The sequence below is a fragment of the Macaca thibetana genome, chromosome 6 (genome assembly GCF_024542745.1).
Source record: "Macaca thibetana thibetana isolate TM-01 chromosome 6, ASM2454274v1, whole genome shotgun sequence".
NCBI lineage: Eukaryota > Metazoa > Chordata > Mammalia > Primates > Cercopithecidae > Macaca > Macaca thibetana.
The window spans coordinates 26917521-26931068 of record NC_065583.1 but is presented as its reverse complement, the minus strand read 5'-3'; the positions used below and the strand labels follow the sequence as shown (position 1 = coordinate 26931068).

The window sequence follows — 13548 nt, the reverse complement described above, 5'->3', positions numbered from 1 at the left end:
CAGCTACTTGGGAGACTGAAGCAGGAGAATCATTTCAACACGGGAGGCGGAAGTTGCAGTGAGTTGACATGGTGCCATTGCACTTTAGCCTGGGTGACAGAGCAAGACTGTCTTTAAAAAAAAAAAAAAAAAAAAAAAATGGCCATAGTGGATCATCTGAGGTCAGGAGTTCGAGACCAGCCTGGCCAACATGGCAAAACCCTGTCTCTACTAAAAATACAAAAATTAGGCCAGGTGCGGTGGCTCATGTTTGTAATCCCAGCACTTTGGGAGACTGAGTCGCGTGGATCACCTGAGGTCGGGAGTTGGAGACCAGCCTGACCAACAAGGCGAAACCCCATCTCTACTAAAAATACAAAATTAGCTGGGCGTGTTCGCGGGCACCTGTAATCCAAGCTATTCGGGAGACTGAGGCAGGAGAACTGCTTGAACCTGGGAGGCGGAGTTTGTGGCGGTGAGCCGAGATTGTGCCATTGCACGTCAGCCTGAGCAACAAAAGTGAAACTCCATCTCAAAAAAAGCAAAAATTAGCCAGGCATGGTTACGCATGCCTGTAATCCCAGCTACTTGGGAGACTGAGGCAGAATAGCTTGAACCGGGGAGACGGAGACTGCAGTGAGCTGAGATTGTGCCACTGCACTCCAGCCTGAGCGAGACTCCGTCTCAAAAAAGAAAAGAAAAGAAAAGAAAAAGACACAGTGTCTCCCTCTGTCACCCAGGTTGGAGTGCAATGGCATGATCAATGGCTCACTGCAACCTCAAACTCTTGGGCTCAAGCCATCCTTCTGTCTCAGTCTTGCACTATAGATATGCGGCACCACACTCAGGTAATTTCTTTTTTCTTTTTCTTTTTTTTTTTCTTTTTTTTGAGACGGAGTCCGCTCTGTCGCCCAGGCTGGAGTGCAGTGGCCGGATCTCAGCTCACTGCAAGCTCTGCCTCCCGGGTTTATGCCATTCTCCTGCCTCAGCCTCCCGAGTAGCTGGGACTACAGGCGCCCACCACCTCGCCCGGCTAGTTTTTTGTATTTTTTTAGTAGAGACGGGGTTTCACCGTGTTAGGCAGGATGGTCTCGATCTCCTGACCTCATGATCCACCCGCCTCGGCCTCCCAAAGTGCTGGGATTACAGGATTGAGCCACCACGCCCGGCCTCTTTTTTATTTTTCTTAAAGACGGGGTCTTAGTATATTGTCCAGGCTTGTCCTGAACTCCTGGTCTCAAGGGATTCCCCATCCTTGGCCTCCCAAAGTGCCGTGATTACAGTTGTGAGCCATTGTGCCCAGCCTAAAAAAATTTTCCAGTTTGCTAAAGTTAGCCTATTTTATTTTTATATTATATTTTATCGTTTACAAAAGACATATATATATAAATATAATTTAGCACTTGGCCCTTGACAGTGTTGCTCTGGTTGCCAAAACATTGATGCAATCAGGAGTGATCCTGTATTCATTCATTTATTCCTTTGTTCAGAAAAGACTGAGGGCCTGTTCGTGACCATTGATAAGTACTCCAAGGAACACTAAGATGAATAAGGTATAATCCCTGCCTTATGGTTACTTATGAACAAGGCGTTCTCATAAGTAACCATAACTGAGTAGAGAAAATGAAAAATATATGTTTTAGGAAAACTGCCACTAGAAGATAAGAGTTCAGAGAAATCTACTTTAACTATGGAGATTAAATAAGATTTTGTGAAGAAGGTGACATTTGGTGCTGATCCTTGAAGGACAAGTAGAATTCAGGACAAGTGGAAATGGAAAGGTGTTATTGGTAATAATAAAAGTAATGAAAAGGAATATTACTTAGCATATACTCTGCTATAAATGTCATTGTGCTATTAAACACATCTCACTTAAGGCTCACTGAAAGCTCTATGAGAGAAGTAGAATTATCATCTCCAATTTACAGATGGGGAAACTGAGGCTTAGAGAGAAGTTAAATATTTACCTAAAGTCACAAGGTAGTTGAGCCAGGATTCACAGTCATGACCTCACTATTAATAGCTGTGTTATATGAATAGAGGCAGGAAAACATGGAGCCCACAGGGGTTTACATGGGAAACTTCTGGGAAGTAGGGAACACGTCTGTCTTGCTTACTTTTCTATGTCCAGGGCCTAGCAGTATCTGGTACATTGTAGATGCTCAATACATATTTCCTGAGTTAAAGAAGCAGTGAGTGGTCCACTGTTGCTGGAGTGTAGGGTGTGTGCTGGAAGGCAGTAGGACCGGAAGTTTAGTTAGGGTCAGGCTGTGCTGGGTGTGAATGTGGAGATTCAAAGCAGAGGCAGGGTCTGAGTCCATCACAGAGCCAGAGAGCTGACACAGACAAGTGTGGTAGACTGGATCACAGTGGGAGTACAGTTAGTGAGGAAGCCCATCAAGGGACAACTTGGGAAGTACAAAACTCCAGGGAGGGTAGTGGGGATGGGAGAAGAGGCTGCATAGGTAGAACTGATGAGAAGAGGCTGGGATGGTGCTTGTTTCCAACTCAGAGGGGTGAGTGTGTTAAAAGTTATTTATCAGACCTTCTTCATTGCAAACCATCCTCCTCATTGACCACCCCTCTTCCTCTGAGCCTCCTTTCTCATCTGTAAAGTGGGGATAGTCATGGAAAAGGATTGGCCTGGGGGTTAAACGAGGAATTATGGAAATAGTCAGTCCCCACCCCACCTCCTCCTTGTGTGTTAGCTATTGCCATTTACATGTACTTCACAAGAGGAGATCCTGGCTGAGCCTCTTCCCAAGAACTGAAATAATTATGTGATGTGTGCCAGAAGGCCCAAGTGTCTTCAGGATCTTGAAAAACACTCCCCAGCTGGCACTGTTTTCGCCAAGGCCCCTCCCTTTGCTAACCCCACTCACTTTGTGTCAGTGTAAGAGGCTTCATACCCAAGGGGCCCCATAGCAGAAGAAGTAAGTGATTAGCCCAAGCTCTTCCAGAAACACAAGGCTCTTTGGAAAACCAAACTCAAAGGGAATAAAAGTAGTACATATCCAAGCATGTTAAATTTTCCTTTATAATAAGCACAGATAAGGAACCATTCCTCCTTTCTTTACCTATTCACTGCTCCCCCTCCAATGGAATAAAATTTCATGTAAACTTTGTATTTTCTTCCTGCTCATAAGCCAGACGGGCAGATATGCTTCCTGTTTTGTGTATGGAAGGCTCAGGAGGATGCCCAAAGTCATTCAGCAAACTTGGAGATGGGACCCAGGTTATAAATCAATTCCCCCAGCTCTCTAGTCTCTCACACAGCCTGCTCTCTCTTTAGGAAGTTGTCTGCACAAGGAGCAAACAAGCATATAATTAATTACAAATAGGTTTTTGTTTTGTTTTGTTTTTGAGACAGGGTCTCACTGGGTTCCCCAGGCTGGGGTACAGTGGCGCAGTCATGGCTCACTGCGGTCTCAACTTCCCAGGCTCAGGTGATCTTCCCACCTCAACCTCCCCAGTAGCTGGGACTCCAGGTGTATGCCACCATGCCCAGATAATTTTTTTTTTTTTTTGAGATGGAGTCTCACTCTGTCACCCAGGCTGGAGTGCAGTGGTGCGATCTCGGCTCACTGCAAGCTCCATCTCCCGGGTTACGCCATTCTCCTGCCTCAGCCTCTGGAGTAGCTGGGACTACAGGCGCCGGCCACCAAGCCCGGCTGATTTTTTTTGTATTTTTAGTAGAGACGGGGTTTCACCGTGTTAGCCAGGATGGTCTTGATCTCCTGACCTCGTGATCCGCCCGCCTCGGCCTCCCAAAGTGCTGGGAATGTTTTGTATTTTTCTGTAGAGATGGTGTTTCGTCATGTTGCCCAGACCTACCTTGAACTCCTGGGCTCAAGAGATCCACCTGCTTTGGCCTCCCAAAGTGTTCGGATTACAGGCATGAGCCACCACGGCCCAGTCCAAATAGGTATTTGGACCCATTTTATTAATTTGGTGGGTTTCATTTTTTGAGACAAGGTCTGGTCTCGCTTTGTTGCCTAGGCTAGGATGCAGGGATGCAATCACAGCTCACTGCAGCCTCTACCTCCCAGGCTCAGCAATCCTCCCACCAAAGCCTCCTGAGTAGCTTAGACTACAGGCATGTGCCACCACGATTTATTTATTTATTTATTTATAGAGACAGGGTCTCACTATGTTGCCCAGGTGGGTCTCAAATTCCTGGGCTCAAGCAATTCTCCCACCTCTGCCTCCCAAAGTGCTGGGATTACAGGCGTGATACACAGCACCTGGCCTAGTGTTTAAGCACATGATGTGTTTAAACTCTAGGCACAAGTTAGCCTGATCTTTGTCACTTTCTGCCTAAAGCATATTTTGTCTCTTTTTTTGGCCTCTCTTTTTTTTTTGGCCGCAGGTTAAATATTGCTCAATTATTTGGTTCCTCTAATTAGAGTTTACCCTTTAGAAAGATAGGATTCACCTTGTTTGGTATCTTCCTGAGGCCTAAGTATTTGAGGGATTCTCCATGGATATGGCAATGGAGGGAAGAGAGGTAGGCTGTACAGAGTGGTGCAGTGAGCAAGAACAAGGCCTGGAGATATAGAACACCCTGAAACACCCCACTCTGATAGTTAGCTGCTGCCTGTGATGCTGAGCACCCACCTTACTTTCTTTTCTGAATTTCAGTTGCCTTCCTTTGTAATTTGAAGACAATAACCATTCCAGGACCTAGCCTGTAGAGCCTGGCACATAGTAGGGGCTCAGTAGACATTTAGGGAAATAATAACTATCCCACTGGGTTATCATGAGGATTAAATGAGATAATGAATGTCAAGTATTTCCCATAGAACCTAGTGTATACTAGTTACTCAATAAAAGTAGCTATTCCTGACTATTTGATCATGACTAGTATAGTAGTCCCCTCTTATCTGTGGTTTTGCTTCCTGATGTTTCAGTTACCTGTGGTTAACTGTAGTCAGAAAATATTATATACAATAAGATGTTTTGAGAGAGAAAGAGCACAGTTACATAAATTTTATTTATTTTTACTTTTTTTTTGAGACAGAGTCTCGCTCTGTCACTCAGGCTGGAGTGCAGTGGCGTGATCTCGGCTCACTGCAAGCTCCACCTCCCAGGTTCATGCCATTCTCCAGCCTCAGCCTCCTGAGTGGCTAGGACTACGGGCGCCCACCACACCCAGCTAATGTTTTTTTATTTTTAGTAGAGATGGGTTTTCACCGTGTTGGCCAGGATGGTCTCGATCTCCTGACCTCGTGATCTGCCTGCCTTGGCCTCTCAAAGTGCTGGGATTATAGGCATGGGCTACTGCGCCCAGCCATAAATTTGATTACAGTCTATTGTTATAATTGTTCTATTTTATTATTATTGTTTATTTCTTACTGTGCCTAATTTATATATTAAACTTTATTATAGGTATGTATATGTAGGAAAAACATAGTATATATAGAGTTTGGTACTATTTGGAGTTTCAGGCATACACTAGGATAAGGGAGGATGACTGTATTTAGAAATATATGCATATAGAATACGATAGTTGGTTAGGAATCAAAAAAACCTGAATTCAAATCCCAATTCCATCTTTTTTTTTTTTTTTTTTTGAGACAGAGTCTCGCTCTGTCGCCCAGGCTGGGGTGCAGTGGCGCAATCTTGGCTCACTCCCAGGTTCAGGTGATTCTCCTGCCTCAGCCTCCTGAGTAGCTGGGACTACAGGCACCCGCCAGAACGCCCGGCTAATTTTTTAAATACTTTTAGTAGAGACGGGGTTTCCCCGTGTTAGTCAGAATGGTCTTGATCTCCTGACCTTGTGATCTACCCGCCTCGGCCTCCCAAAGTGCTGGGATTATAGGCGTGAGCCACTGCACCCGGCTCCATCTTTTTTTTATTAAAACTTTAAAAAAAATAGAGATAGGGTCTCACTGTATTGTCCAGGCTGGTCTCTAACTCCTGGGTTCAAGCGATCCTCCTGCTTTGGCCTTTCAAAGTGTTGGGATTACAGGTGTGAGTCACTGTGCCCAGACCCAGTTTCATTATTTTAACATAGAAAAAGCTACTAGATTTAGGATAAAGAGATTCAGGTATGAGACCTGGCTCTGTTAGACTCTGCTGTGTGACTTTGGGTAAGGAAATTTACTTTTTTTTTTTCTTTTTTTTCTTTTCTTTTTTTTTTTTTTTTTTGAGATAGAGTTTTGCTCTGTCACCCAGGCTGGAGTGCAGTGGGGGTAGTCTCAGTTTACTGCAAGCTCTGCCTCCTGGGTTCAAGCAATTTTCGTGCCTCAGCCTCCTGAGTAGCTTGGATTACAGGTGTGCGCCACTATGCCCAGCTAATTTTTTTATTTTTAGTAGAGACAGGGTTTCACAATGTTGACCAGGCTGGTCTCGAACTCATGACCTCAGGTGATATGCCCGCCTCAGCCTCCCAAAGTGCTGGGATTACAGGTTTGAGCCACCGTGCCCAGGCGGGAACTTTACTTTTCTGAACTTTGGTTTCTTCATCTGCAAAACAAGGAAAATGAGTAATCATTATGATTCCTTTTTCCAGTTCTAACAGCTTCTAAGTGTAAGATGTTGTCTCAGCCAGGCATGGTGGCTAACGCTTGTAATTCCAGCACTTTGGGAGGCCGAGTTGGGCAGATCACCTGAGGTCAGGAGTTTCAGACCAGCCTGGCCATTATGGTGAAACCCTGTTGCTACTAAAAATACAAAAATTAGTCGGGTGTAGTGGCGGGCACCTGTAATTCCAGCTACTCAGGAGGCTGAAGCAGGAGAATTGCTTGAACCCGGGAGGCGGAGGTTGCAGTGAGCTGAGATCCCGCCACTGCACTCCAGCCTGGGCAACAGAGTGAGAGTCAAAAAAAAAAAAAAGATGTTTCACACAGGTCTCTTACTTTCTCTGGCCCTAGTTTGCCTCTCTCTGGGGCAGGCCCAGGGTAGGCAGATCTCAATACCCCTCCACTCTCTACACAGCAGGGCCTGGCCATGCTTGTTCAACCCTGTCTCTGACTGCTGAGTAGCATGAACGAGTTTCTTGTCCACATAGTGCCATCGTACCCTCACAAGTTCTCAGGGGTCAGGGAAGGGTACTTCTCTACCTCCAATTACAAAAAGAACGACCAACAATAATAATTATGTCCCCTATTAACAAAGTTTAGAGAGGGTCTAGAGTGAATAATCTCTTCAGGTAATATTTATCAATAAATTTTTAAAAATAAAGCTGTGCATGGTGGCACGTGCCTGTGGTCCTAGCTACTTCGGAGGCTGAGGTAGGAGGATAGCTTGAGCCCAGGAATTTGAGGCTGCAGTAAGCCATGATCACACCACTGCACTCCAGCCTGGGTGTGACAGACTTTATCTCTTCAAATAAATAAATAGTGCATTCCAGTGGCAATGTGCAATAATTTACCTTCTGATTAAGAGTACACGTAATGCACTTAGTAGATTCCTGGTGTAATTCATTGAGTAACATTACCTTCCTTGGTACCTCTTTTGAAGTACTGGCTTGTCTATAAAATTTACACAGCACCTTGACTAACATTGTCTCACTTGACCCTTCACAGGAGCTCAGAGGGTGGAAGCAAGTCAGGCATTATTTACCCCCATTTTTCCGCCAGGAGAGGGGTCCAGGGAAGTGCGGTTAGCTGGCCAAAGTTTGGAGGCTGAATAGCCCAAGAGTTGGAATTAGACATGGTATTACCCGGCTATCCCTACCGGTACTTCTCCCCTATACAGGTTACAACAATCCTACAGCTCAGCCTTGCTGGCTGGGGCAGTTCCAAGAGGCTTTTCATTCAGTCTTCTCCTAGATCCAGCAGGTTGTGTGCTCTAATTCTTGTTTTGGAGATGGCCAACATTCCAGGCTGTTATGTTATGTGAGCACGTGGGATCACAGCCAGTCAGAAGCCAGGACTTCTCTAAGTGAAGTCATAAGCACCAAAGGGATCTTGCTAGACACGCAGATTTCTAGGTCCAGTCCCAGACCGAGCCTGATTCCTAATACTTTGGCATGTGCGTTCAAAGAAGTCTTCCCTTATCACCCAAACAAAAGTAGCCCATCTAGTTTAACTGATTACCACAGTTTAACTATTTTCATAGATACTAGACAATAATTTATCACTTTTTTATTGTCTCTTTCCCCACCTTAGAATAAATTCCATGAGGATAGGGACTTCGTTAGCCTGGTTTATACCAAACCCGTTTCCTAGAACCCTGCAAGGCCCCCACAGTACGAGGTCAGTAAGTATTTATTGACTAGAATGTACATTGAAGTTTGAAACTGCTGTCATACGTTGTTCCTTCATTTTACAATAGTGAAACTGAGGCCCACGAAGCTGGAAGTCACTGCTGCAGATGGTAAGGGGCAGGGCCAGGATAAAATCTCAGATCTCAGAAGTCCCAATCCAGGGATGGTTCAACTCCGCCCAAAGCAATTCTTGAGGAAAAAAACGACATCCACTTAAAAGAAAAGACATTTTCTGCCCATAAATACAAGGTTTCGCGGTGGGGAGAAGGGCCTGGTCTGGGTGAGGGCTTTGGTAATTCCGTTCCCACTTCCTAGGCGCCCGCTGCCCTCAAGGGCTAAGGGATCGCCTTCCAGGCCCGGAGTCGAACCCATCTCCGGGTAGCGTCGGGGCCAGGCCCGGCGGCGGCGAAGCGCGGAGCACAACCCGCTGAGGTGCGGACGGCTCACCCAACCAAGGTCACCCGGGCGGGGACCGAAGGGGCTAGGCCCGCCGCGCACAGGGGAAGGGGCAGCGTTGGTGCGTCCTCGGGACGGATGAGGGTCCTCCCTTCGGTCTCCCGGAAGTCAGGAATGACATTAATGGATCCTTCCCCTGAATCTGACACCCAGCCTAAAGAGCGCGGGCAGGCCCTGCCGCCCGCGTGGCCCGGTCCCATGTGCTCCACCTGAGGCCGCTCTCACGCGCTGGCCCTTTAAGACACCTCCCCTCCTCGCCCAGCCTTCTCTCCTATCCCCCTCAGCGCCCCCACCTACAACTCCCGAATTGCATCAGGCACGTGCTCGCCCCCGTCCGGTCTGAGCGTCCCTACCCCCAGCCCGGGAGGTGCTCTGAGGAATCGGAGACGAGGGGCGGGGCGAGGGGCAGGACCGCGGAGCCGTGCGCGCGCGCTCCCGCCGCCTCCTGCCCGCCCGTCGCCCAGGGCCCGGCCGGCGGGCGCGCCCCCGCTGCGCCGTCCCCCCTCGCCCGCCGCGTCGTGAGGCGCGCGCCCGCCCGCCGCCTGCCGCGGATCGCGTGGTCTGCTCGGCTCGCCGCGCCTCTCCCCCGTCCGTCCATATTGCTGCAGCCCCCGAGCCGGGAAGCCCGGGCCGCCCCGGGGGCGGGGGGGAGGGAGGGACGGGACTAGAAGCCTGCTGGGCTCGGGGTGGGGGCGTCTTGCGAGGAACGGGCGGGGGGGGACGCACGCCAAGGAGGCCTGGACCGCAGAGTGGGGGGCCTTCCTCCCCCCCCGCCCCGCTAGTGGGCCTCGGATTTACGGCGGCTGCATCTAACTGGGAGGGGGCCGCACCTCGCGTGAACCCCGACCCTTCTCCGCAGGGACTGGGGCCCGGCGCCCCGGAGGAAGGCGTCGCGGGCGCTGTGCTAGCCAAGTTCGAGGCGGGGGAGGCAGCTTCGGGCGCGCCCGGCTTCTCCGGGGGGGCGGGCGCGCAGATGGCCACTCAGGTGGAGCCGCTCCTGCCTGGGGGCGCCCCGCTCTTGCAGGCCGAAGAGCACGGGGGGCTGGTGAGGAAGAAGCCGCCGCCGGCGCCCGAGGGCAAGGGCGAGCCCGGGGCGAACGACGTCCGCGGGGGGGAGCCGGACAGCGGCGCTCGGAGACCCCGGCCGCCCTGCGCCAAGCCGCTCAAGGAGGGCACCGGGCAGCAGGAGCGCGAGAGCCCGCGGCCGCTGCAGCTGCCCGGCGCCGAAGGCCTGGCCGTCAGCGACGGGGAGGAGGGCGGCGGCGAGCCAGGCGCTAGCGGAGGAGCTGCCGGAGCCGCGGGCGCGGGGCGCCGGGACTTCGTGGAAGCCCCCCCGCCCAAGGTGAACCCGTGGACTAAGAACGCATTGCAGCCGGTCCTGACCACCGTGAACGGACAGTCCCCCCCAGGTGGGTTTCCCTCCTCGCCCTCCTGGGCCCGGGGGCCTCTTCCGGGGACATGGGAGTCCCCTCCCCCAGCACCTCCAGGGCCCCGGGGTCCGCTACCGGTCATGGTGACTCGGGACTTTTTTAAATTGCCTCCTGGTTGATCCTGGTCGCCGCGCCCTCCCCCAACCGCACACTCAGGGATCTGCCCCTGCCCGAGGACCCGGCCTCCGGGAGGCTGCGGCCACCGCCTGGGCCTCAGCGGTTAGTGGGCAACGGTGTGATCCGGGCCTACCTCGTCGGCAGAGGGTGGGCGCTGGTTTCAGTGAAACGATCCCCACCGCATGCTGGTGTAGGAGACGGTTTCTGGTTTGAACCTTCCTTGGGAAGCCCCTCTTCCCACCCCGCCCGGCGCTCCCCGTTTTGGTAGCGTTGCGAGCGTCCCCATGTTGTAAATGTTTAGTGAGCATATGTCATGGGCAACCCAGTGCCCGGCGCGGAGTACATGCCGGCCGCACGGATTCGGGGATTAAAAGTTAACAAGTTTTGTTCTCGGGGAGATGATCTTGGGCGGTAGAATCGCCATTTGGAGACGGGTTGAAGGGTTAGTTATGGAGAGAAGAAACCCATCGTGCTACCGAATTCGGTGGTTTCCCTCCCCGATCCCGGGCACCTTCCGCCTTAAGAAGGAGCCGGACGGCGAGTGTGCTGGGGGAGCCAGTTAGGAGGTTGGCGGAAAATGTGAGGCGGGTGAGGGGCCTACGGCGACTTGAGGGGCGTGTGGCGGCGGGGGAGGGAGTGGCCCGGCTGGGCGGGCGGGTGACAGTTGGGCGCCATGCGCCGCGCCGGCGTCCCGCGGGTCGCTCGGCTTCGGGTTCGGCGCGGGCCGCGGCGCTGGGGGTGGCAGGCGGGTGCGGGCCCGCGGCGCCGAGTGTGCGTGTGCGCGGCGCGGGTGTGTGCGCGTCCCCCCTTCCCGGCATTCCTCTGCAGCCGGGACAACGTGGTGCCTCCCCGCGCGGGGAGCGGCATGTGACTGCCGACCGGCGCTCCGCGAGTCCTCCCTCTCCCTCCTCCGCGTTTTGGTCCTTTTGGACCGTGCCCCTTTCCAGGGGGAGGTAAGGGTTGCAGGAAATCCCAGCAGAGCCGTGTCAGCGTGGGGAGAGAGGCGGTGCAGAATATGGAGTCTGCTCCTGGGCTGCCTTTGCCGAGAATAGATCGTCTGCTTGGATGGGGGGGCGCGCCCACTCTTCCCTCGGCCGGCGCATAGGGCGGGTCTCCATTCTTTGGTTTTGGGTCCGTTTGAGGTGGGTCGGTTTGAAACTGTCTTGTTAGAATGATGGCCTCTGGTCGTAGCCCTGGTGCTTTTAAAAAAAACTCCTCTCCTGCCGTAGCTGATTGAGGCTAACTGGTTTAAACCATTGAAAATAAAGGGGGTGCTTAATGCCTTTACAGTCAAAGAAGTAGAAGCACTGCTAGTCCTAGGGAAGCCAGAATAGCCAGTCCTGAAAACAGCATGTTGCAATTTTTATTTCTTTTCAGGTTGCTTCATTTGGAGGAGAGGACATTGGGGGTTTACTAACAGTCCCTCAAACTGTGTTCTCTTCCTTCTCCCCTCCTTCCCTTCCCCCCTTTCCCTTCCAGAGCCCTCTTATGCAAAAGACAGTGCAGAAACCTCCGTTTTTTTTCACATCCCTCCTATCCACCTACAGAATGAGGGAAAACAACTTTAGAACACTCTTTGGTCCTTCTCCACTCTTTAAACTCAAAAGGGTATAATCATCCGCGGGAGAGAGCACTCCTTTTAAATGGGGCTACTCATCCTGGCTGCTGCTTGGCTAATGGTGAACCTGCCTTGTGGGTTTTAAATCAGCCATGACATCAGGTGGTATTGGGTGCCTGAGCTGGCATTTTGTGTAAGTCCAGGAGCCCTTGATAGTGTGCGTCACTGGGGTTATTGATCGTGGGAAGAAGACAGCTTGGCTGGCATCTCACCTTTTCCTCTGAGTGGAGAAGCTGACTTGCTTTAATTGGCCAAAGCAAAATTCTCAGTAAGGGTAGATTTGCTCTGTTATTGTTTTTTGGAATCTTAAGGTAAGAGAGTGTCTACTCGTTGGTTTAGAACCTTTGGAATAGGTTTTGACAGCCTAACTCAAGTTAATTCCGTAGCTTCTCTCTCTAAGCTTGTTGTTAGGACTTGTGTGTATTTTGAGAGAGAATTCTGTGATTGGGCTGTCAGTCTTATAAGGCTAGATGGTGGCACTTTCTCTGGAGTCTACATGAATCTCTGAAGTGCTTTTCCAGCCCTGGTTTTATTTACAGCTTCGACCAATTTAAATGTGACACTAGTGGAGTGGCTGTGTGGTCTTGGGAATTTTTGTGTTCTGTGATGCATATGTTTTTGGGAGTCTACAGAAATGAGTACCTCATAAGCAAACTAAAAGCTTTCCAAAGCTTGCTGTAAATGCCTATTTTTAGCCTTACTTTTGGCTCAGATGTTGGTGTTTTAGTTCTTTAAGGGACACATGCAGTAACTAGTAATAAAATATGTTTTGTGATATCTCTCCTTTCTTGTGGGGTTCTGTATTCTGCTTTAAGCATCCAAGTCTTACATTTGTAGTTTTAAGTCTTGGGATTTGCATTTTGGTTTTTTAGATCTCCCTCCCTCCCCAGAGTATTTTTAAATGTTTAAAATTTTTGCCTTATCCTAGCCATACCCCTTCTAAGTATAAGGTCCAAGATGTCTAAGTTAAGAGATGATATATAGCGAAAGTTCTGGGGTCAAACTGCGTGGGTTCAAATGCCAGCTCTACCACTTGTTAGCTGTGCCTCCTTGGGCAAGTTATTTAACCATTCTGTGCCTCACCTTCTTAATTTGTATAATAGGTATTTATGATTTACTTGCCTCATGGGGGTATTATGAGAATTCGTTGTTATGATAAGTGTATTTAGCCCATTGCCTGGCAGGTAAAAGTTGTTACTCTGGGTCTTGGTGGGACTTTTCTCTGGGTCTCAGCTTTTCTCTACCTGTAATATAATGGGGTTGCTGAATGCAGATCTTTCCTTTTCTTTTGTTATATCATTACTCCATGACATGTATGGGATCTGTCCCCTTAAAACTTGACTTTTGCTTATCCACAGACATGAAGGGCATGGGATGGATAATTTAAAGGTTGGTGACTCTTAAGAATTAGCTGTTTTTTGCTTCGGAATGTGGTGAGATGAATTTTTAAAAAATAAGTTTTAATTTTTTAATTTGCCTTTTGTGAAGATTTTCTTTTGGGGGGAGTTGCACGTGTGCTTTCAGGGATATGAGGAAAAGTCAGCCTAACTGGACTGAAAGTTTGCTGTGGCTGGTGCACGTGTAGTGCCGTGAGACTTGAGAGTACAGATAGTCCCCAACTTATGATGGTTCAATTTATGATTTTTTGACTGTATGTTGATGAGAAAGTGATACACATTTATTGGAAACTGTACTTCAGGTACCCATACAACCATGGTTTTTCACTTGCAGTATAG

General features: G+C 49.9%; 1 protein-coding gene across 8 annotated transcripts in view; it reads left to right on the top strand.

Moving 5' to 3' along the window:
- Positions 1-13548, top strand: part of LARP1 (La ribonucleoprotein 1, translational regulator) — a 140730-nt gene that overhangs the window by 68465 nt on the left and 58717 nt on the right. For 2 of the 8 annotated variants that reach the window (XM_050793905.1, XM_050793903.1), the window contains exon 1: positions 9154-10056. The exons of 5 other annotated variants lie outside the window; for them this stretch is intronic. In XM_050793905.1, coding sequence (XP_050649862.1) covers positions 9621-10056 — 436 coding nt within the window. In that variant the 5' untranslated portion in view covers positions 9154-9620. Of the gene's footprint in view, positions 1-9153; positions 10057-11064; positions 11148-13548 lie in introns of those variants that run through there. One more of the 8 variants, XM_050793909.1, reaches the window with a different exon arrangement.